Source organism: Schistocerca nitens, chromosome 1 (genome assembly GCF_023898315.1).
Source record: "Schistocerca nitens isolate TAMUIC-IGC-003100 chromosome 1, iqSchNite1.1, whole genome shotgun sequence".
Lineage (NCBI taxonomy): Eukaryota > Metazoa > Arthropoda > Insecta > Orthoptera > Acrididae > Schistocerca > Schistocerca nitens.
The window spans coordinates 774,124,395-774,150,807 of NC_064614.1; the positions used below are offsets into that span (position 1 = coordinate 774,124,395).

A 26,413-nucleotide genomic window follows, 5' to 3' on the forward strand; every position below is an offset into this window, starting at 1 on the left:
ATGTAATGTCAAAAAACATGACCTGAACAACAGAACTTAGTACACAGAATTTCTGAGGAATATTTAAATTCTATGTATTGAGTTTTGGTGATCAGTTCCTGGTTTTGACATTATCTAGAGTGAGATGGAATGTCATGTATGTATCTACACGGGTACTGGAACTGAAAATTTATAGTACCTTAAATGATTAGCAACAGTCAAAACTGAAAGCAATCGAAGATCTGCATAGCAGTTGATGGTGGTACAAACATGACTTGTGATTTAAAAAATAAATAAATAAATTTGCACATGATTGTTCTTATAGTGAATTGCATCTTAGTGTTTATTCACCTACACTTAAAATATGTAAGATAAAGAGCATGGTATAGGACTTGCATCATAATTATATGAATAGAACAACAAGAATGGGAAAAACAACATGAATTTAGAGAAAAGAAGATTTTAGGTCAAGCCTGTCAAGGTAAGTTCAAATTAGGGCATGATCAAACATATGAAAGTATAAAATACCGAAAAAAAATACACAAAAAGTTATCTAATGCCTTTTTTTTAGATGAGACTTCAAAGAAATTGTGTGCAACTTGTCAATGACCTCGCTGTTAATCAAGACACTTAGTTTACCTTTCAATCTGGCATTCAGTCTGATCCCTGATTTCAGAAATGTTTTTCTCCAAGTACCCAACATGGAGAAGCACAGTTGGTCACTATTTAAAAAAAAAACTTATTCTTCAACTTTTATTCTACAGCTTACCAAATGTACTTTCAACTTTATGATGCTGTCTTAAAATGCCTGCACATAGTTTGGGGATTTCACTGGTGACACAATTGTTATGTGGGCTTCAATGTCCTCCTCCATCTTAAATGCTGTGAAACAAACCTCTTCTACTACCAGCTCTATGCTTTCCATATTTTGGAAGGAAGTAGTATTGACAGACAATAAAAAATTGTCTAGTTAACATGGGCTCCAAACTGCATACCTTAAGAGTTACAAGCACTTGTTTAGTAGAAGAGATGTGTTTCATAGTAACGAAGATGAACAAGTGCTTATAGCTCTTAAGGTGTGTATTTTAGAGTCCATGTTTATTTGATTTTTTTGCTCTGAATTTTTGTTCCTGTCATATTTCTGAATACTGACCACTCCTCCTCAGATACCCCGTATAAAAGAGCCCACAAGGAGAAAAGTTATAGTACCGGTACCTTGATTAGACATTTAACAAGTGCCTTTTCAAGGAGAGAGAAATAGTTTGGTTTCATTTATGGCTACAATAAGCAGCACTCAACAGTAAATTACCATAACTGCTTTTTTTGTGGTAGTGATCTATAACAGTTTTGAATTTTCATCTATGAATCCAGGTTTTAGATAAGCACTGTGTATTTTTCACAGTATTACTTCTGGAAGAACAGTTAATTTTCTTTTTAAACAGAAGTTATTATAAGCAACAGTTTTACATTCAGTCAGCCTCATCTGATTAGATAAAGGTGACCTCAGGTCAAGCATGTCTCTGAGGGTAGTGACACACACAATAAAAACAAACTTGTCTGGGCAGTGAGATCCATCAGACCTAACAGTTAACTGCTGGTAAGAGGTAAGTTCAATTTTTCTATAAGTGGCTACCAAAATATAACATACTGCTGCAAAATGTACCACCTCAAGAGTACACTGATTATTATTATTATTATTATTATTATTATTATTATTATGTCCTACAGCTGAAAGTAATAAAGCCTGAATATTCTCTATTGAAGTTATCTGACAGAAATACTGCATAATTCATTATTAAGAAATGATGCACATGTGTTCTCAAAATATAGTAGGCATTAATTTTTCTTGAAAGTGTAAGGGAATATCTGATGTTTTTTCTTTGTATTACAGAAGTGCACTCATCACATTATCCTCCTCCAATGCCCTCAGATTACTAATGCCATATTATAATTTAACTATAAACTACATGACAAAAAGTCTTGTAAAAATATACAGTAACAGATATTTAACCAAAGAGCTTGCAGCATTTGGAACATTTTTTGAGTATTATTTGGTCTTCAGTTTTTACTTGCAGTCTATGGCAGTTGTCAGAACAATCTTATATACCTATAATTAAAGTCAATTTATTTTCAACTACAACTTTATATCAATTCCTTCTTAGTCCATCATAAGCACTAGGAGCTGTGGATATTCAGCTGGTGATTAGAAAATGTGTGTTACATCACAAAAGTGTCTTTTGCACCAATGTTATCTTAAGACACTTTTGGTTATTTTATCTTAATCTCAGCCATATTTGTGTACTGTTGTTTGCTTTATTTTTCTTACCAATTCTGAAAACAGGATACTACACTCCATAAAAATTTATTCAATACTTCACTTAGGAACATAAACCAAATACTAGTGAGTACCGTGTGGCATATCCATAACAGGATATTTTCTTAAATTAAAGATTTTGGTCTCACATATGCCTCTTTCCTAACAGTATGGCTCAAACTACATTTTCTGAAGTTAAACTATGAGTCTAACGGCTATGCCAGATTACCTAACTTCTAAGCATATTACTTTGTAGTTTCCCAACTTTTCATGGCTTCTTGTTATTTTTGTAGTTTTTTTTCGCTGTTCAAGACAGTAACCACTACTGTCAATGGCTTACTGTCTCATTTAGCAAATTTTCCATGTCATGATTAAAATAATTCTTCACTAACATCAAACTGATATTTGGGAGACGCTGTATTTAAAGCTCAATTTGACAATACCAATGCCAATCTGAGAGACATCTCAAAGAGATTATTAAGGTGAACATGATGCTGATCTGCTAGTTACACACACTATTCTATTACATATTCTCTGTTGGATACCACAATGAGTGGAGAACAAAGGAGAGAAAAAAACCTGCAAAATACAAAAGAATAATATGATCAACAAATAAGAATATTTATGTGGTCAATTCTGTACTCCACAACAATAATCTGTTGACAAATGGATATAAACATTGTTCCACCTAGGCTGTAAATTACTACACAGTAGAAGGAAAATAACAGCTATATCCTCCACAAACAACTAACCTCAAGATGATACAAACATTTGAAAAAATGATTCCTATCCTCTGTTGCCTCTTTCTTTCCTACCAGCCACCCTCCTTGCCACCATTTCAATTTCTTTATCACTTTTTCCTATGCACACACAGTACTATTCACTAAGCATACCTATCCCATGGAATGCAGTTGAGCATAAGCCAGATAAAAAGAGGACAGTGCAGGGAATGGGAGGGTATGGGAAAGGATGGCAAAAAGACAGTTTCTAAAATGTTTTTCAACATGATCCGGGCATATATCTTATTATTGCATAATAGGCTCCTTCATCCATCAGTATACTCATGTTTCATGTGTCTATATGTCATTAGATTATCTTTAAGTAAAAGCATTAAAACTTCCATTTTTCTTGTTTTACAGCTTGTACTCTCATAATGACTTCACGAGCTATGCAGTTCACAACTTTACATTTTAAAAGTTTGGGTGAGTTCCAATGAATAAAATTTTCCAACTGTTATGCTTTAATTGAGAGGATGTTTCAGCTTTAGTTAAGGATCTTATGAACTAAACAAATTTATACTGCCACTTATCTAAATTTAATTTTACACAGATAACAGCTGGAATTGTCGCAGACTCTGAGATAACTGTTACAATACAGCTGAAATTGTCACTGGGGTGACAACCTCTTTGGAGGCTGGATGCAATACTTTATCACAGATGGCAAACATCTACAGACACAGATATAACATTCTATTATGTGTGCCATCATTTACACATACAGTAATGACTAAATGAACAACATATCCCTTGAGCAGGGAAACATCTAGTGACTGGAAAACTTTACAGGTCATACTAATGTGTGTGTGTGTGTGTGTGTGTGTGTGTGTGTGTGTAAAACATTATTTTGCTACAATTCTTGTTCAACATTGTGCATTTGGAACACACTTGTGCCAAATATAAACACTGTGAAACCATCCATGGTGACACAGTTTACCTCACTGTGCAACTGCCTGCCAGCCCCAAATAGGAACATTTCAAATGCCATCACTTGCAGAAGTTCACTAAAATCAGGTGGTATTCATTCACAAATCGCTGTAGTCTGTTTTACTCAATACACACTCTGCACATATCCTGTTTCTTTACCAGCTGGCATCTTTCGCATCACTGTTAATTACACCACACACTACACTAACATCCCAAATCCCATGGCCTTGACACTATTGAACACTACGTTTCGCAACACCCAACTGACTCCCAACCTATAAACTCCTTCCTGTTTGTGATAACCAACTATATCCTCATCCACAATTACTTGTCCTTTGAAGACGTCATATGAAAACTGATCCATGCCATAGTGATGGGCACCTGCATGGCACCATCCTATGCCAACCTACTCATGGGCCATACAGAGGGATCACCCTTAAGCACCCACAAACCTGAACTCCTTACCTGGTTGATTCATTCATAACATCTTTGCGTTTGGGCCAAGAGTGAATAATTATCTACATTCCACGATTGAAGTAATAGTGTTCATTTTAGTATGCGAGACCTCTATTTTTATGGTACAGAGATAATTGTTGTTCCATAATAAATATGAATGTGGGGTGTATTACACTAGCAGCAGGAGATAAAAAGGAGCTATTTAAAATAACTGTGGAAGTGACAGCTTTCCAAAGTAGACGCAGCTCTACTAATATAACTATATTTATGTAGTCAAAGAAAGTCTGAATAGTTTATACCAGTTTAATGGTAGTTAATAAATAATGCACTTTCTAAAATCTACTCCTCATGCTAAAGCAAAACATAACACATTCCACATATATGAAGGTTCTCTTTCTTGTTGGGATGTACAGAATATGAACCGATGATATTAGTGTCTAAGGTACAAGATAAATATTTAAAAAAAAAAGTGTGGTTTGAATCCTTGCCTGGCCATCATCAAGTAATCTTTCCAAAGTTTTTACCTGCATCAGTTCTGTCAAGTATACTATGTTTCCTTAAATATACCTATAACTTACTATCTCTTCCATTTTTGTCCATCAACTTAGATCCACCTCTGCAATAACTTCAGTGTATGTCTCGTTGAATTATATCACTCTTCGTTGTCTTGAAATCTAACAAAATAAAAAGTATTTTCTTTAATTTATGAAAAGGGATAAGTATGGATTCCTGGCAACTCATTTGTGTTTTAATTTGTCTTTATATTTTTGTGTAGCTAACATGCAGAAAATTATCATCAGAGAAGCAAGTGCAGCCACCACTTCTAGGAAATCAACACAGTTAAAGAATCTCCTGCAGTCTTCAGAGTTATCATTTCTTATGGAAGCTCATTCAGGTCTAAGCGCACGCATTGTGGAAGAAACAGGTAACAGAAAGTTATATAAAATTTTAAATAGTGACAACTTTGTTTTCATTCTGATACTCTGTTATCATACCCTATTTCTCAAGGCTTTTCAGGAATATGGGGAAGTGGACTTTCAATTTCTGCACAGCTTGGTGTAAGGGACAGCAATGAAGCTTCTTGGACACAGATTCTAGATGTTGTAGAGTTCATGGCTGATGCTACTAGTATTCCTATTCTTCTTGATGCAGATACAGGATATGGAAATTTCAATAATGCAAGGCGATTGGTCCGTAAACTTGAAGAAAGGGGAGTTGCAGGTATTTTTACATTTGTTTTATGAGTAAAATATATCACTGGGGTTAAAACTTAGAGTGACTGATCCTACACAGTCACAAACTGGTAGCCTTAATACATTTTTTCTGTACATAGTGCTACTTTATCTGAGTATGCAGGAATGATGTGAACAGTTCCCAAGTAAACACAAAGTACGTGTGACTCACAGTGTGTGCATTAGCATGGGAAGAACTGAGTGGCTTAAACAGTTATTTTGTATTTGACTCATGGTGCAGTAGTGCACAACTGAATAATAGAATTTCTTGTCCAGGAATTGTGTACATGAAGCACACTTGTGTATAAATGGTCATTACTCTGAATTTGAGAAGCAGCAATTTTAAAAGCACAGTTAAAAGTGCTGCTTATCATTAAGTGGTGAAGTTGTGAAACCAGTGAATTTAATTCCATGCAGCACAGTATTCATCTATTTCAAATACAACTGAAAAACAGATAGTTTGTCTTTTCTTTATCTTCTATTGCAGTGCTTCATTCCAAAAACCATACTGCTATGAATTTCAAACACTGACTTAACTTGTGGTTGAAAATAATAATTTCAAATATTTTTAAAATGCTGGCAAAATGAATACTGTTTCCTTCCACTTGTCATAAAACCTTAATCCAAATTTCCTCCTAAATAAATAACGAAAATTAAATTGGATTACTATTAATCCAATTAGGTTACTATTACAAAAATACACTGGTGTACAAAACTTAAGGACTTTCACATGACATGTTAGTGCCAAGAAACAAAGCTCAATGAAAATGTGAACATACACAGAAAGATGTGCTACAGTGTAATACAGAAGATAACTGAAAGAAATACACAATAAGATGATGAACAGAAATGATACTTTTATTCAAAGATAATAATTACATTGAAGTCACTGCAATTTATTGTGGTTCCCTCGAAATTACATGGAAAAAAAAATGAAACAGTGTCCTTAATAGAGTGTATTATCACTGTGGGCAACAATGCATAATCTGTGATGTGTCCAATGCTGGTCACAAGGTTGGTAAGGACTTCTAATGGTAGTTCATTCCATTCCTCCTACAGCATAGTTTACAACTGCTGGATGGTACATGTGGACATGCTGCAATACACTGCATGATGGGATATAAGCTGGAGGGGGGATGGGCTGGCCAGTCCATTTGCCGAACATCCTCTCATTCCAGGTGCTCCTCCACCTGCACTGTTCACTGCAGTCACGCACTGTCATCCAAAAAAATGATGTCAGGGCTGAATGCACCCCTGAAAAGATCCACTTTGGGAAGAAGTCAGTGTCATAATAATGTTGGCCAGTGTATGTACTGTGTTCAAAGATTTGGAGGTCAGTGCACCTATGTAACATAACACATGGACGCCAAAACATTCATCTTTGACGATGTTTCTGGGCGCATAATACATTTTCTCACCTCTCACAATATCACAGTACATCCTGAATCATTACTCACACTGAATCTGCTCTCATCCAAGAGGAGCACCATTTCAAATGGTGCTGCCGATGTGCTGGTGTCAACATACTGGCCCTCTGCCAGAGGGCCCACTCCCATGCAGTCACCATGTAGAGTGTGAGATTTTGTGTCTTCCAGTCCTGTTAAATGTGGTTGCAACTGCACCGACTATTTGTTATAGGTCCCTTCTTGCCTGTTGCACAATGTGGTGGTCAATTGCTGCTGTAGATGACCATGGTCAACAACTGCCTCTTCTTTGGACAGCACTGCCTGCAGTTTGGAACACTACCCACACATGAGAGACAATGCTGTGAGCAATACCAAACTCCTGGACTATGATTTTCACACTTTGTCCACCTTCCAGTTTTCCATAATTCTTCCCTGTGTGAAGTCAACCAAATGTTGTCTCTGCATCATCTCTGCACTGCAACCGCTTGCTAATTGCCACTCACTGTCTCTTCCTGTTCCTTCAACTGCCTCCTGTTGCGGGGCCAGCCCCATCTGTGGCATACAATTACCCTGATCTCACACTACGTAACATTCAACTTTATGTGCATGACTGGGAGATCTATAGCAACATGCTCCCACTCTTCCATTCATTGCCACCAAGAAGTTAACACATTACATTACTTTATCTATCTTGTCCTTACCTTTTGCAGAATAGTGTTCATAAAAGCTATGAAAGTTCTGCAAAGGATTACTGTTGCATTATATACTTTAAATTTATACATTAAAGTCACTGACTAACACAGTATTCCTAGGCAATAGATTTGATTACAAAAGCAATGGGTAAATTTATTCCTCAATTTCTATAACCACAGAAATATAATTTGTAGCATAAATGTTACAATAACCTGGTTTGATCGGTCATGGACAATCCCTCCTCCATTATTGTGGATAGCTTTTCTCCAGTGGAAAAAAGCTATCAGAGCACAAAAAATGCAAATATGTTCCTGTTTATTTAAAAGACAATGACTGAAAAGTAGGGTACCAGCTGCCTCTTTCTACCTTCCTCAGCACCTATAAAAAATTTGCCAAAAATTTTCACATGTTAACATACTTGCATTTTTTTTTAACATGCAACTCACCTAAAACTCCCACAAGTGCCCCTAACTGTAACTCACTCACACCCCCAAGTCCATTGCTCATACCAATCTACTTCCAGTTGTCTTTTCTCACTCTTTCATTCAAGCCCAACTCATTGTTATTCTCTCTTTGTGTGACCCTGACATTGTCTCCTGTGTCACAACTACAGTCCCCTTCATTCTGTCCTACAGTCTCTTCTCATTGTCACCATTTCCCTGTTGCTCTCTCTTTCTGCTAATATCTCATTCCTTCCTTCCTTCCTACTGCTGCTATCTCTTCTCATTGTCACTATCTCACATGTCCTCATTGTCGTTTATTCTGGCTCTAATCCACTTTCACTTCCTCTTTATTTCCTCCCCCCCCCCCCCCTCCACAACTATGTTCCACAGCAACTGTGTCCCTCTTTCTCTCTCACACTACTACTGTCTTCTTCACTCCTCCTACAACACAACTACTGTCTACTATCTTCCAGTATTTATTATTTTTCTGTCTCTTTGTCACTGCCACTGTCTCCTCCTCTCTTAGCATAAAAAACTGCAAACATGTTAGTATGCGACAATTTTTGGGAAAATGTTGAAGGTGCTGAGGAATGTAGAATGAGACTACTGGTACTCCACTTTTCAGTCAGAATCTTTTGAATAAACTGGAACATATTTGCATTTTTTGTGCTCTGTTCTGACAGGAGCAATTTTCCACTGGTTGCCTTCTTTATCCTGCTGCAGCAGGGCATGTAACTCTCATGGAAGAAAGTATTTTGGTCAGCAAAATTGAGATAGTTTACTTATGTGAAAATGAAATAAAGCGGAACTAATTTTACATCTCAGACTGAATTATTTGTGCAAAAAATTTTGTATATGCTTCATTACTGCAACATGGGATTCCCAGATGATAAAAGATCACACTAGATTTATTTGTGTATTTTACATGTACCAGTAAGGTAATTTTAAATCTCTGTATCTCGTAAAGGAATAATGATACGAGGAAAATTTTCAAGGTTGTTCAAGAACAAGATCTTAGGAATACATTGTAAAAATTACTGCGATTTGCTGTGCATAGCTGTCTTGGATCCTTGGGAAGGGGCGGGGGGGGGGGGGGGGTGGTTTGGTCTGCTGGTAATGGCGAAAATACAGTTAAAAAAAACCTTTTTTTGGGGGGGGGGAGGGGGGTTCTGAAGAACAGCCCATAAACTATTGGTGCCTCCATAAGTCCCGTCAAGCCCACTGCAGACCACATCAAATGCAAAAAGAACCGACCAATTTGCTCCATTTGACTATGCAGGAGGAAGTGTATAATATTCATACTTTCAGACTGTAGTGAAGGGTATTTACACTAAGACAATCCTTTTTTTGGATATACAAATGGTTCCTATCCCAAGTGCTATCCAAAACATTTGACCCTATCTTTTTATCACCAATACAATACGAGGAACAAACACCCGAAAATCCCATTTTTATGCATGGAGTTTCGGAACATATTAGGTATACATGCCTACACATGCATACTGATTAAGGGGCAAAAGTGTTGTCCATTACTTCCCTTCAGGATGTCAAATACTTAGCAGAGGTCATGCAAGGTAAACTTGGCCCATGTGCAGAAATGTAGTCTCATTCTTAGTGCTGGGCAAGTTCAGCCCTTTAGGAAGTAACCACTTCAGTTGCCTGTTGGCTACTGAGCCAAGTGCTTTGTCCTCTATGGTCAATTTGTTCTCTGCCCACATAGCAAAAATAGCGATGTGCACATGGCCAGCTGCAGTGCAACCTTTCTCCAATTATTCTTAAGAAATCATTTGGTAAAAAAATTGATTCTTGTGCATCTCATAGCCTCATTTGTGAGTTTCATGATCAACTGCCTCTCATTTCATTAATGGTCACAGTTATTTTGATATTAGGAAAGGTCTGCACAAAATACGAATTCTTTGCAATGAAAAATAGATGATGATGATTTGAGGTGAGGAGCGCTCGACATCGTGGTCATCAGCGCCCTGATGAAAAGTCAGCATGCTAATCTCATGGATGGGGACAAACGCTGTCCCCACAGGTGGAAGAGTTTATAATGTATTCAAGTCTGCCTCCCTTCCCCTCCAATCTAGGGATGAGGCTTGACAGTTCACAACATTTCACCACCGTTGTAACACTGGAATCAGTATGTGCGAGGATAGTGGGCAGATCTCCATCGAGTCTGAGGGGTGCCCTAATATCAGTATACAGAACACATGTTGCCAAAATATGCTGAACTGAAAGTGGCACATCACAAACTTCACATAATGGTGGGTCTTCCTGCCAGAGGAGAAAGCCATGTGTTAATGGGCTATGTCTGATGCACAGTCTGGTAAGCAGAACCTCCTTTCAGCAGTGAGGCTGACACGAAGTCTGTCATGCCTTTGTAGTCAATTTGAGTGACCACAGTTTGTTTTCTGTCACCTGCAACCATTCAGTCTCCCAATGACGCATGATGCATCTGTCAGAAAATGATAGGATGGTGTGCAGTCGGATGTATCATTAATGGAAAGCACCATCCCAACATGCCTCCTTGGCGGCTTTGTTGTCCATTTCGTTTCCCTATATCCCAATGTGGCCAGGTGCCCAGCAATAGATCACCTCCTTGCCATGGTGTTGGAGCTGCTGTAAGGATTCGTGGGTGAGCTGAATCAGCTGGTCTACTGGATACATTTGGTGAAGTGCTTGCAGTGCACTAAGCGAGTCAGAACAGACAAGAAACCTTGTAAAGTGATGTCTGTGAACACTCTCCAGTGCCATTACAATGCCATATAATTCCACATCATAATTTGTAAATTGTTCTGGAAGATGCACTTTAAAAACTCTACCAGGGAAAACAGCAGAACAACCAAGGGCAGTCTCTTGCTGGGATCCATCTGTATAAACAATGATAAAATTATGGTGCATACTTAAAACGGACAAGAAAAATGTTGTAAATACATAATCTGGAACATAAGTTTAAAATCACTTTGGGCCTCTGAAGACACCAAGGCGGCAATGCATTCCATCCCTCACTGTGCATTTTGATGCCTGATAGATCCAGATCCTTGAGATAGTCTGTAGCACATACCCAAATGGCTTGGTCACATGGGGCTGTTCAAAGGTGGGTTGGACCACTGAACTAAATGCCAATGACTAAGATGATGCTGACATTTTCAATGCCAGTTGAGCCAAAAGGATGTTGCCGAATCCAGAGTGGTGGTTCACCAGCCTCTGCACAAAGAATTGGAACTGGGCTACAGTCGATATTCGAATGCCTTCATGACGGACAGCATCTAACATCTTGACATATGGTGTATGGGCTGACCATAGGCCATGCTGCCACAATCTAAACGTGAGTGAACAAATTCCCTATAAAACTTCAGGAGGCGGGACCTGTCTGCTCCCCATGTTTCTCCACTAAAGCATTTCAAAATATTCAATGACTGGAAGCCCTTTGTTCGTCAATGTCCCAGGTGTGGGAGCCAAGTTAATTTCAAGTCAAATAATAAAACCAAAAAGCACATAGTTTCTTGCAAATGTAAAATACTGTCCCCCATTGTGAGCTCTGGTTGGTTAAAACTTCGGCAAGCACAGCTAAAATCGAGACATGTAGTCTTCTCTGGTAAGAACTGAAAACCAGTTGCCCTGGACCAGGTTTCCAGCCTCCTCATGGTCAGATGCAACTGCCCCATTGTCGTTGTCATTGTAAGATCAGAGGAAGAGAAGAAGATTGCAAAGTCATCCACAAACAAAGAGCATTTGAAGGGCTCCTGACTGTGCAGGAAATGCCATTGATAGTGATGACAAACAATGTGACATTGAGCACATTGCCTTGGGGGACCCCATTCATAGCAGTCAGATAAGGCATTGCCAACGTGATATGCTTTTTCAACAAGGTCATAAAACACACAAACCAAATGGCTTCAGCAAAAGAAGAATTCTTGTATCACCATCTCCAGTAGAATTAAGTTGTCAAGGGTGGAATGGTAGCACTTGAAACCACGCTGCAAACGGCTCAGGTGACCTCAGGATTCGAGCAACCAGATGAGGCAGCAGTTGATAATACGTTGAAGAGTTTTACCCATACAACAGGGATGGGCTACACTCCAGTAATGTTAGTAATGCTAAAGGGACACTAAGGTCCTTGTCTGGTTTCCAGAATGGAATTAATATTGCCTCCTTCCAAGCTGTGGGGTATTGAGAGCTCAGACCTCCTGAAAATAAGTCTCAGAATCATAGTACCAAGGCATAGTGGGCCATAACACCATCATTGTAATCAAACGAACAGGGGGAACCTATGAGAAAGTCTCCCCTTTCTATATTCACAAGACGTTGGAAGGTATTGATAGGTCTCTAAAAAGTGTCACATGACTTTATAATGGAACACTTCTAGTTGAAACTGGTAATTCAAACCAAATATCTAAGCTCATGGGATGTAAGGCTTTGGGTGACTACCTAGTTGAGACTGAGTTGTATAACACCCTTAATTTTAGTAAGGGTGTGTTACATGCTCTGGTATAATGGAGGTGGACCCCAGGGAGTTACATGAAGAATGCAAAAATATGGGCATCACTGAAGAGCAGAACTATATGAAGAGAGTCAATGGCAAACTGAAAAAAATCGACAACATTTATTCTAATGTTCAGTACTCCAGAATTACCTGAACGTATCTGTAGTGTCGGCAGACTTGCCAACACTACGCACACTAATTGAAAGAGGCGGCCAAGATGCACGCGCTAACTCACGAAGGATGGAGTGAGGTCTGAAACAGGATACGTAATGAATGCTATAAAGAAAAGTACGTAGCTTCTCGAATACTTAACTTTTAATCCATCCTTTGTATACATCGTTCTTGATGAGACATCTGGAGATTGTGGTGATACAAGTGAGACTCTTTAGATACAAGCTATCTAAGGCTAATGGCGCCTTGCTAGGTCGTAGACATGGGCTTAGCTGAAGGCTATTCTAACTGTCTCTCGGCAAATGAGAGAAAGGCTTATCAGTGTAGTCGCTAGCAAAGTCGTCGTACAACTTGGGCGAGTGTCTCTCAAGACCTGCCGTGTGGTGGCGCTCGGTCTGCGATCACTGCCAGTGGCGACACGCGGGTCCGACATGTACTAATGGACCGCGGACGATTTAAGCTACCACCTAGCAAGTGTGGTGTCTGGCGGTGACACCACAGTATCCTTGCAGACTACATACATCTTAAGGTTCACCAATTTGTTTCTAACTCAGTGTGATGCTACAAATGTCAAAAGATTTGGCTGTACCACAATGGGATGTAATGGGAGGGCTGCATGTGGCAATTGTGGAGGCTCAGCTCACAAATCAGGCAATTATTTTACACTTCTTCCGGATCACCCAGTGTGGAGCAGAAAGTGCGAGGTTTACAATGAGGAAAGGAAAAGTCAGGAATTGAAAGACAAGAGGCACATACCCCATGGTGAGGCTAAAAAGCTTTCAAAGTTATGCAACCTCGAGTTTTTACTACTTCTTTTGCATCAACCCTTAATATGTCATTTGCTAAGTGTAATGCCTTCATACAAACTCAGACCACAGAATCGAGTACGAGTACATGCACCTGTCAGTGTACCTGTGGGAGAAATACTCCACTTGAAACTGAAGCCGTTCAGAAGCTGTCAACAATGGGCTTACCACTACACACCAGCAGAAGCCAACTAAACTGTCCCCACAACCCAAGCAACCACCTCCTCCCATAAGCAAAGAAAAAAGTCCTTCGAAAAATAGTTACAAGTCCAAAAAGTGGTGGTTAGACTTTCAGATCAGTGATCTCGCTCCCTCCTTGATGGGGATTATGTCCTTGAGGATATGGACTTCCAATCAGAGGAACCAGAGAGCTGGGAACTGGCTAACATTCCCTCTGACCTCTCCGAGGGAGAAAGACAAGAACAACCTTCACTAAACAATGGCTTCCACAGGGAAGTCTATGTTGCAATGGAATTTAAATGGATATCGCTCACATTTGGAAGAATTACAGCTCCTGGTCCAGGAGAAACCATTCTGCATCTGCTTAGAAGAAACGCATCTTAAAGTCACTGAAATTCTTGCATTACAGGATTACCACCCACACAGGAAAGATGATACTATGGAGACAGGGCTAAAGGTGGAGTGGCTGTTTTCACTGATGACTGATGCCACTCCACTCCTGTCCCTCTTACCATGACCATGGAAGCAACTGCTATGGAAGTTCTTGCACCCTTTAATATCAAAGTATGTTCTTTTGTACCTTCCACCTAATGATGCTTTGGATGCAGATGCACTGGCAGAACTCTTCCAGTCTCTCCCATGCCCATTACTCCTTGTGGGGGACTTCAGTGCACACAATGTGCTGTGGGGCTCGGCTACCACTTGCTCCAGGGGTCGGATGATTGAGTGACTCATCCATTCTGAGAATATCTGCCTGCTGATGACACAATTTTCTACAGCTACAGGGTCTTTCTCAGCCACTGACCTTCGTTTTTGTTCCCCAGCTATTGCAGACTCAGTTCAGTAGGAAGTGGCTACAGATTTACATTCTAGCAACCAATTCCCAGTGTGGATCCATCTGCTGACTAGGACAGTGGCTGACAGGAGACCACACAGGTGGATGATACATGGGGCAAATTGGTTGCAGTACAGTCAACAGGTTATCTTTGAACAAAAGTATTGTGCACAGGAGACTGTGGTCCATATTGCTTGTGAGATTCTACAGGCTGCCACAGAGTCCATCCCTTGATCCAGTAACCATCTCATATGATGGCCTGTACCTTGGTGGAATGATGACTGTTGATTGGCAATTGGGGCCAGATGAAAAGATCTGTGGAACTTTAAACACTGTTCAACTACAGAAAAGCTTTATGTCTTCAGATCTGCAAGAGCACATATGAGTTGAGCAATAAAAGAATTGAAGAGGGCTTCCTGGAAGGATTCACAACTTCCATTAATCAATCCACTTCCACTGCACAAATTTGGACTCAATCCAATGGATTTCTATCAAAGGCAATACACATCCCTTTATGGACTTGTCAAGTAATGGGGTCTTGGTGGACACACCAGAAGACATGGCTCAAGTTTTAGCTGAACACTTCTTTATTGTCACTTCGTCATCCAGGCAAGTTCCTGCTTTTCAGGTGTTCCATAGGATCCATTCTCCATGTGGAACTGGAATCAGCTTTGTCTGCAGCCAGAGACACTGCTCCAGGACCTGATGAGATCCATTATGCCATGCTGCTTCATCTGTGTCATGAAGCGGAAGGACAGCTCCTCTCTTGTTTCAATCAGATCTGGTTTGATGGAGCTCACTTTGATGAGTGGGTGTAGGTACTACCTGATGGTACACCCATTACGTCAGGAGTAGTAGTTTGATGAGACCGTTCCACAATGAGATGCTAGGGAAACAACTGTTGACCCTGGAAGAGCCATGCATGCCTAAGCAAGCCTTATACAACTGGGGGATGGCAGGTGCCCCAGAGGTTGCGTGCTACAGACTGCTTTACCTCAACAGCCATATATAAGGGGATGAAAAGTAGAGGTAGTTATGAATTTGCGTTTGGTACACATTGGACCACAAATTGCTGCATACAAAATGGTGCTAAGATACGGTGGTTTTCTTTCAACTTGATACAAGATTTATATCTTTCACCAATCTCAAGAAAATGGATTGTATGTAGTGCACTCACTTCTGATCATGTGCAAGTAATGGAGTGCAAATGAATTATTCATGATACTCCTCATATCTCATAAAAGGTTTAACAGCATTAATTGAATCTTGGGCAAAGCATGCAAAGTGGAGAGTATTTTGCTATATACCTAAAATGCAAAGCTTTCTTTCTTACTGTGATAAAAGAGTGACTACAGATTTTTTCAATGAAATACTGTAAATATTTTAAGAGCCATCAGTAGCTTGTGAAATGAGAATTAGTATAGGTCTGTAGCTGCTGCTACGGTTGCAGTTTCGAATCCTGCCTTGGGCATGGATGTGTGTGATGTCCCTAGGTTAGTTAGGTTTAAGTAGTTCTAAGTCTAGGGGACTGATGACCTCAGATTTTAAGTCCCATAGGGCTTAGAGCCATTTGAACCATTTTTTTTTTTTTTTGTTTGTGTAAAGGTTCAGCTGTGCTATATAACTACACCTCTCTCACCATGCAGCCACATCTGCAGGGAAGCCACAACCACTACTGTTGTTCTGGCCCCTACCCTGCCTTCTGCGCAGCTGGGGGCCAAATAACAATGCATGCAATCTAAAGTTGATAGAAACACAAAAAGGAATAGTGATATTTATGAACAATTAGTTCTTTGTCTACTCTTGTCCTCAGTATGTAGGGGTCCTTTCATCCTCTGGTCTGAGTAACCTGCCCTTCGTTTTTAACCTTGCCCAAGCTATCTCTCTCTCTCCTTCCCGGGAAAGGTGCTAACAGTACTGCAATTTAGAATAGTTTTGTCACGTATTTTGATAGGTGGTACATGTAATGGAGGAGTAGACTCAGAGGGGCTAATAGAAAGAAACTGGGAGAACTGAGGAATCAAAGAATGTGTTGTAAGGAGATTTCACATTTATGTAATTCAGAGAGATGGCATTTGGGATGGAAGGCAGGAGGGGGTTCAGATGACTAAGATAAAGAAGCAGCCACAGAAGCACAGCACATTGTGCTCAGCAACACTTCTGCACTGGGCTGTAAATTCAGCTGTTGGCAGCAGTATGGTAGTGAGCAATCATTTAGGGAGGGCAATTTTGAGATACAATATGACTGTTACAATATGAATTACAAGCTACTGTTACCGCATTAGGATAGGGTAGAGAGCTTTAGAGGGTACATTTTCCATTGGGATCTTCTACAGCCATAGGACTGATGTAGGCCTGCATATATGACCTGTATTAGTTAGCTCTGAAAGAGGACACTCTGTGAAAACTGAACAACATTTGCAGTCATATTTAAATGTTTATCTACCTCTCAGTGCCTCAACCTTTACTCCTTCCTGTATTAATAAGACCCACTTTTACATTAATTTTTAATATTTTTTGAGATTTCAAATTTCCCACTTGATGGTTCCGGCAGCCTATTACGTATCCTTGCACCAAAATATAGAACTCTTATCAGTCCTAGATTGTAAAGCACAGCCTCCATGAAAAAAAAAAAGAGCTTTTCATTCAATATACTGTGATTGTGAATTTCATGGACCATCAAAAATTTGCTCTTCTTATTAATGACAAACAGCATTAATGAGTAAAAGTACTGGCATATAAGCATAAGAACTTCAAAATCTTCACAATCACTTCAGCTATTTGTTCATGAATCTTGCCCAGTTTACTCTCATCTGAACCTGAGATTAGCATATACATTTTTATCACTGTCTCCTTGCAGACAATACCACTCTTTGACTTGGTGATACTGTGTCAGCCAAGGAAAAGCAGTATTAAACTGTTGAAACATCGTAGTGTTGTACTGTTTAGGTTCCACAAAAGGGAATTTGTATGATGAAGTAAGTAATCAGAATTTGCAGTTGTTCCATTAGTGTCTGCAATTGTTTGGAAACTCTATGCATAATTTGCGGAGATCACAAAAAAAAGTAATAAATTTTTGTGTTATACACACATTCTATGCCAAGAAGGCAAAATACTTTGGCCACATGATTAACAGTGGGTTGATCCAGCTTCAAAATGTAATACAGTAGCAATTCTGTGTGATACGAGCTCAAAAATACCTTGGTAGGTTTCTGGAGGTGTGTGGCAATGTATGTCTGTGTGCAGGTCATGCAATTACCATAAATTATTGGCCAGAATTTTAAGGGTGCAGAATTGGCACCAGATATAGTCCCACTTGAGTTTCATTGTGTTCAGATCTGGCAAATTTGGTAGCCAAGACATCCGTGTGCCTTCACTATCTTGCTCCTCAAACCACTGCAGTATGTTCTAGTCTTCTGCCACAGTCATTTATCCCACTGGGAGATGCCGTTGTTACCGGTGAAGACTGTATACATACATGTGCAGTGAAAGGGTTAAGGGATGCAAGTGGTCTGAAATAATGTGTTCATGTAGTAGTCCACAGATGTCATGGTGTCACATAATATGTGACTAATGTCCTCCATATCATAATACTGACACCACTGGCCTGCACCAATGGCACAATGCATATTTCAAGCAGCCATTTTACTGGGTGATGATGTATCCAGACATGACCACCGATTAGTTCTAACAAGTAAATTGATTCATTCAACCAAGTGATGCATTTCCAATGATACACAGGCCAACCTTGGTGATGTCATGTCCAAGTCAATTAATAGTGAGTACATCATTGGGAACCCATAGGGTTCATCTGCTGCCCTATGTATGTTGAATGCTGTGCTCTGAAACATTTGTGACTACACCAACACTGTACTCTATTGTCAGATCACCACCTATCCTACTTCACAAAGTGAGGCATGGACTTCCAACACCTTGTCACCTGCATGTGGTTTCACCGCCCTTCAATCATTTTTCATAGTTGCTCACGATAGAACCACGCAAAAAAATAGCTGACCGCTTTATCATTTCTGAGCTGTTTATTCACAAGAACTGCACATAATATTCTGCCTTTTATTGAAGTTACTTATGAAAGTAGATTTCAGCATTTGTGGTCTGTATTACTGCTAGAATAATTCACCATTTGTTTCTGCTCAGCTCACCCATACCACATCATGTGGGCACAATGAGACTAGGTGGCATTCTGTTTTGCAAAGCTCAACAGCCATAATGTTTTGGCTCATCATTGTACATTGTGTGTGACATCATAGATAGCCAACTTGAATGAATAACTTGTGTGGTCATATTGGGAACTTAAGCCAGAAACCATCCTTTCTGAAGGCAGTGTACCACTAATTATACTATCCACGCATTTATGCCCCATGGAATGGCTATTGGTTTCAACTTGTCACTTGCTTTCCTCATTAGGTAGCAAGATCCTCAAGAAGAAAAACACGGCAAGTTTAAATTAACTTAATCTGTGATGGAAGCACAGATTGTGAAACTGATAGAATAGTGTGCAAAAAAAGGCAGGGCTTCCACTTTGGATTCCAAGACTGGCACACAATTTTAACTTGCTGCAAAAATCTTAGTTAAAGTCCATTCTATGCAGAAACAAATCATCATCTCACCAGTGAGTTTCTACTATTGCAAAGTCTGCCCACAAATATTTTCCTACTGTACAGATTCATTTAAATTCATTGAGATGTAACTTAAAAATTAATGACACAATGTCCCTAAGCCTCAATCTACTATTTAACTTATTCCTATACCAATTGTTGTCTGCTAATAGAATTAGCAAATGCATAATTAATAATAAAATTAGAGACAATTTGTTGAGGTGTCAACCAAGTTTCTCATTCTTTTTTAACCAAAAAAGTGTAAGCCTATCCTAATTGAATAAATTCAGTGATAATTTGAGTGTTTTTTTTTTAATGAAAACATATTGAAGATTCATAATCTTTTATAGTGACATTTCACAGCAATATTAAATATGACTGCAAATACCTGACAATACATGAAATTCATAGTAAAGATATCCAAATCACAATTGCAGTCCTAGAAAGCTTACCCATTTTTCAGTATATTCTAGGCTTCAACAATTTTAAATTTTATTGACTTAATGTGTTCGCAGGCTGTTGCATCGAAGATAAATGTTTTCCAAAAACAAATTCATTACTTGATGGAAGACAACAACCACTGGCAGATGTGGAAGAATTTGCTTTGAAAATTAAGGTACTTTAATTACCAACTTGGAGTCATTCTCTGAAATCATGATTTTTGTGTAAGTATTTTACAGAGGGTCTGTATCTGACATATGGAACAAAGCAATAGTACACTGAATATGGTGAAAGAGCATTGTCACTATCTTCTGCACCCACAAACTACCGGCAATCACATGCAGTGTATATATCAATTAAGATGCTCAGAAGCCAATGAAGGTGAGTACAGTTTCAGGGTATATGGAGAGGTGAACAGCACTGAATGGATATGACTGTCTTCTGTTCAGAGGACAAGAAATGTAACTTGTGAATCCATAAGATTCTGAGATCTAGCAAGAGAAATAAATATTAAGTCAGATTTAAACTGTACAGTTTGGTGACCAAAGAAGATAACTGTGAAGTTCAATTTTTCTCCACTAGTTCCAACCATCAGAGTGTGTGTGTCATGATTCAAAAGTGGTACCTATGGATGCTGTTACAGGTTATGAGCCTCAAAGTGTTTTGGAAAGTTATATTTTCACGTATAATTCAGAGAAAAATCACAAAAATCTGAATCATGTGAGGGTATTTAAGAGTATGAATATGTTTTAATGACAATAAGCTCTGACGTCAGTTCCTCTGCTAATAGTTATTTCCCACTCTACATGTAACACTAATTTGCTTGATCTTTTTCTATAGCTTCTTAACACTGATTCATGTGCTAAAGCTAAATTCTAAGGCTGTTTTGACATAAAAGCAAAGTAAATATTCAGATATAGTGGATCATATACACATTTCAGTGTTATCACTTCTGCTCAGCATCAGTAAATGTTAGTAAAATGTTGTACAGAAATAAACAGAAAATTCTGTGAAAGCAATATTATTTTGTTTTGAAACAAAATAGAAACACTGGAAGCAGCTTATACTTCTCCTCTGGCATTACACTGTTGTACTTTTCATTGCCCATGCCTACAGTATTCAAAAATCTTAGTGTAAAGGACAATATGAAATGATGACAGTATATCGAACATGGGAAACCATCAGCTTCATAGGCAGTAATAATTGAGGCAGGTTGCATCTCTGAAAAAGTGAAATACGAGGGCGGTTCAGAAAGTAACCTCTGATTGGTCACAGTGCGGGTTGTGGGGGGAGTAGCGACGCCATCTGTGCGTTCACGCACTCAACAGGTCAGTCGGCATCAAGCCGTGGTCGAGTGAACGTCGTACCTGCGCTAGTTTAGTTTTTGTGGCAGTTTGAAATGTGTCATGCAATAGAAAACCCCGCCAAATGTGAAGTGCGTGCTGTCATAAGGTTTTTAACAGCCAAAGGATATTCTGCAGCAGCTATTCATCGTGAGCTTTGTGCCGTGTACGGACCAAGAGTTATGAGTGAAGGAGTTGTCCGTGAATGGGTACGTTTATTTAAAAGTGGATGAGAAAACGTTCATGATGAAGAGAGGAGTGGTAGACCATCATTGGTGACTGATGAACTCGTTCAGACAGTTGATGCAAAAGTTCGTGAAAATCGACGTTTCTCAATGTCGGAGTTGTCTACTGGTTTTCCACAGATTTCTAAGACTCTCTAAGCTCAAAGATGCAGTCACAGGCTGGCTCCAGGCACAAGCAGGTGATTTTTATGCAGAAGGAATTTCAAAGCTTGTGAAGAGATACGATAAGTGCCTCAATCGCTATGGAGACTATGTAGAAAAATAGTGCAAAGATGTAGTTGTAAGATGTATATATTAAAATATTTTTATTTAACTTGGTGTATTTTTTTAAATCAACCGGAGGTTACTTTCTGAACGGCCCTCGTAGATTAAGAACAATTCAGATGAGAAGGCAGAAAATGATCACTCGTTGTTTCAATTGTTTTCAGACTCTTGAAATTTTTTTCCCCCACACTAACACTCACCTGGATGAAAGTGTATTATGTATGGCAACTATGGACCTAAAAATTTTTTCATACATGTTCTAAGAGAAGGTATAGTAACAACGTACTTGTGGGATGAGAGTACTGCTGTAATGGGCTTCCTAGAAATAATTTACTGTTTACTGAAGTTTCTCAAACATTACTTATCGCCACCCCCCATCAACTGTGAAGCACACTGCACACTGAAGATTTTGATGACAACTGTGGGTTGGGGTGGACAGCTGGCACAGGGAGGAGTGGAGGGAGTGGGGGGGGGGGGTGCATGTGCAAAACAGAAGTTCTGTCACTTCTTGCACATTTTGTGAAGTTCTGGGCTGTAGGTCATGGACAATACAGACACTGAATTAGTCAGCCACAATGGGACAGTATTTTAGACTCATCATGTTTCAGGGTCTTTGAAACAACTAAACATCACTGTCAATGAATGATGTATGTTGCAGAATAATGGCAACAGGCAGTTGCTAAGGTTTCCAAAAGGTTTACTGCTGTAAGTAGGGAAGAGGTAGACTTCAAAGCAATGAAACCCATGAAATAGCAAATTAAAAAACACAGTGAAAGGCATATGTTGCACCGAAATAATGCTTTTCATAAAAGGAGAATCAAACTGTTTTATATGTAGACACCAAATGTAACACTAAATTTCAAAGAATTACAATCTGAATCTACAGTCACTGGTGAAGTATAAACAAAGTTGTGCTTCCAAAGGAACTCCCTTGAAGTCACCTTTAGCTGAAGATAAAGCACATTAAATACAACAACCTTAGGGGTTTACTGTGCTTCATCAGAATAATCTAGCATCAATTTTACATAAATTTATGCCATGATAATGAGAGCCAAAGTGCTCACCAAAGATATAGCAGTTCCAGCAAGGAGAATTTGATGGGCAGCTGTGTGTGGTTTCTGAGACCAAATAAATCTGAATGGTAGCTGTTTCACTGATGTAGAGCTTATATACTTACTTTGTATTGCCCAAGTGTGATTTGGAACACACGAGACATAGGATTAAGTGCAATATCCTATCAAGTATTGTCTACTGATAGTACAAGTAGTATATATTTAATGGACTTCATCCTTTCACATAAATAATCAATGTATAGGTAAAATTAAATAATGGAAAATCCAGGTTGAAATAATGGTAACATTATGAAAATGGTAGATTGCTACTCACCATATAGAGGAGACCTTGTGTTGCGGACAGGCACAACAAAAATATTGCTACACATTTGAGCTTTTGAGATGGTGAGGAGGAGAGATAGTGTAGTGTGGGTGGGAGAAGATGTAGTTCTGTTTGTAGGAGCATGCTGGGACATGGTGGGGACAGTATAGGGCTGCTAGGTGCAGCTGGACAGTTTCAGGTTGGGCTGGGGAAAGGAGTGAAGTAGAGGAAGGGTAGAAGATTACTGTGTGCATTAGTGGAACAAAAGGTTGTATAGTGCTTGAGTGGAAGCAGGGAAGGGGATAGGTATGTGAAGAAAAGGGACTAGCAAAGGTTGAGGCTAGGGCGGGAGGGGGAGGAGGGGTTATGGGAATGCAGGATATATGGCAAAGCTAGTGATGGTAGGAAGGATCCAGATGGTACAGTCTGTGAAGCAATCGCCAAAGTGAAACACATTGTGCTGGGCAGCATGTTCTGCAACTGGTGATTCATGTGTCTTGGTTACAGTTTGTCAGTGTCTGTTCATGCAGAGCTTACCATGCCCACATAGAAAGCTTGTGGATTACATGACTGCTTGCACAGGTAGCACTGTCTTTGATGGGATAAGAGACGCCTGCGAGTGGACTGGTATAGGTGGTGGATAGAGTATGTATGGGGCAGGTCTTGCATCTAGGTCAATTGCATGTTGCAGGGATATGACCTATGAGGCAAGGGGTTGGCAGCAGGGGTGGAACAAAGAAGGACAAGGACACCATATAGGTTCGGTAGGCAGTGGAATACCACTGGGAAGGATATTCCTCATTTCAAAACACAATGAGAGGTAGCCAACACACTGGTGGAGAATATGATTCAGTCGCTCCAGTTCTGTGTGGTACTGAGCAGCAGGGGAGTACTTCTTTGAGATCAGACAATGGGAATGTGGGAGGCTGTGGGTGACTGGAGAGACAAGACACAGGAGATATGTTTCTGTACAGAGTTGGTAGAGTAATTTCGGTCTGAGATGACCTTAGTAAGACCCTTGGTGTATTGGGAGAGGGAGTGCTTGTCACTACAGATCTATATGGAGAAGAGAGTAAATTACATTGCATATCGTATTAAACACAGAGTGCTACTCCCTCAATGCTGCATTTCGTTTTCTCAAAATGTGTGTAGGTAATGCAGTGTGAAGAGAAAACCCAGTCTAAGTATTTTTGATGATGTATTATTAATTCCATGCCCCAAAGGTTATTTTTGTACTCAAAGTATGACTTGTGTTTGTATGTAGGCTATGGTTACCAATGATTTTCTTTTTGAAATATGGCCTCCTGTCAAGGCATACAGTCACCACTATTTATTCATACACAAGTCCATGGCTTAATCCAAGAAAAAAGGAGAAAAATACCAATGCCATTAATAGCTTTAATACCTTATCGTGCAGCTTAATAAGTAGCATTAATAAATATGATTATAAATGCTATTATGTGTGCTACCTGAAAGTTCTCTAGCACTTTTCTCAATTAAAATAATATGGAAAGGACAAATTGCTACTGAACACTTACATGAGGCAGTAGGTCACAAGACAGGAGCCACGTGAGTGAGGGTTTTCCTTTTTTTTTTTTTTTTTACACTTCTGAAGAAGGAAAATGTGAAAAACTGAAATATTTCTAGCATTTTTTCATACTGTGCCTGTCTGTGACTAAACATTTCCACAATGTGATGAGTAACAATTTGTCCTTTCTATTTTGTTGTTATTTCATCCTGGACTTCTCATTATTTTATTTTGCTTCTCTCAGTCAGAATTTTTCAGACGTAGTTTGATTTCTGTTGAATGAGTTTCAGTAACTTTTAAACATTGGTTGTTTTTATGAAATTTGTTAATTGTTAAACATGCCTATTTTTCCTGTTTGCAATACAGTAAAATCTGGTACTTGTATAATTAAAATTAGTGCATGGTCTAATTCTCTTTCTGAGCACCAAATGTTGGTATAAAGAGAAGCAGTATTAGATAATGCTATATGTTATTGTGTAGAAGGTATTCTAAATATGTAATCATCACTGTGTGTGTCAGTCCAAAGTTAAGATAGATGAAACAACTCTTTAAAACTGAAATAAAATTTAATTTTTACGTTGCAATGTCATCTGGTAAGTGCTCTACACTGTCTCCTGGATGGCCTGGTAAAGTCTGTGGTAAAATACATTAACAATTATAGGTCTCTGACCTTTTTCTATAATAATCGTACACATAAGTGAATGGGTTGTATGTCATGATTTACTGAATATTTGTCCTTTCTTGTTACATTTAATACCTTGATTGCTTTTTGTGGATTGAAGGCAGATCTGTAGTATACGTTCTCAGGTGGATTACTCCTGTACTGCAAGCATTTTATCTTTAGCCAAGAGACTGACTCTCTCAATATATTTTGCTGTCTATAAACATTACACTGACAAATAACTTCGGCCGGCCAGAGTGGCCGTGTAGTTCTAGGCACTACAGTCTGGATCCGAGCGACCACTACGGTCGCAGGTTCGAATCCTAGCTCGGGCATGGATGTGTGTGATGTCCTTAGGTTATTTAGGCTTAATTAGTTCTAAGTTCTAGGTGACTGATGACCTCAGAAGTTAAGCCGCGTAGTGCTCAGAGCCATTTGAACAAATAACTTCAGTGAAATTGCACTGTTCAAGTTCAGCTATATCTGGGGTTTCCTAGGAACTAATCTGATCAAATTATCTTGATTCCTAGGAGCATAAATTCTTGCAGTTTTATTGATAGCTGCATGAATGCAGCCAGACTCCATGTATATGTGATCATATTCAAGGAACTTATGATTAATACTACTACAGCATTTTTCCTCACAAAATGCATTCACAACCATGACTGAGAAAATGATATTCCTGTTCTGGTCACTGCTGGAGTTGTTACACATGTTAACCTCAATGACTTCTTCCAGTAATGATAGCATTTGTTTGTGTGTTAAGAATCTGTTTCACTTCCTCCACAGTCAGCAGTACTTTCATCCCACATATAACACTCTGTGGATTTCTGTTGGTTGGTTACATAAAAATAGAGTATCCACAGCAACAGTTTAAACAAAGCTATCCGTCTGTATAAAATTGTGTTGGGAAACACTTTTGCAAACTGAAGCAAAGGAAATAAAATTAATAAAGTTTTGATTTTCCCTACTTCTCTCTTTGATGACATTCTTCTGCTCATAATAATGCACAGAAAGTTCTGGCTGAGAATAATGGATTATTAAGGAATAAAGGAGGTGACTCTTCAAAAGGCAGAAGTGCTGGAAGAGCTAGCAAATCAAAGTTCTGAATATTTTGTTTGTATACCTGTCAACAACGCAACACTTCTGCCTCAGTGAGTTGCCTCCTTTATTCCTAAATAATTCTTCTGCTCATAGCTAGAGTCTGCTAAATTTAGATGAACTTTCGTTTCTT

General features: G+C 39.1%; 1 protein-coding gene across 2 annotated transcripts in view; it reads left to right on the forward strand.

Moving 5' to 3' along the window:
- Positions 1–1,491: 1,491 nt before the first annotated feature.
- LOC126261636 (phosphoenolpyruvate phosphomutase-like) overlaps positions 1,492–26,413 on the forward strand; it is a 53,228-nt gene continuing 28,306 nt past the window's right edge. Inside the window, exons 1-5 of one of the 2 annotated variants that reach the window (XM_049958557.1) lie at positions 1,492–1,583; positions 3,433–3,495; positions 5,228–5,377; positions 5,461–5,673; positions 19,839–19,939. In XM_049958557.1, coding sequence (XP_049814514.1) covers positions 3,447–3,495; positions 5,228–5,377; positions 5,461–5,673; positions 19,839–19,939 — 513 coding nt within the window. In that variant the 5' untranslated portion in view covers positions 1,492–1,583; positions 3,433–3,446. The remainder of the gene's footprint in view (positions 1,584–3,432; positions 3,496–5,227; positions 5,378–5,460; positions 5,674–19,838; positions 19,940–26,413) is intronic. The other variant, XM_049958558.1, reaches the window with a different exon arrangement.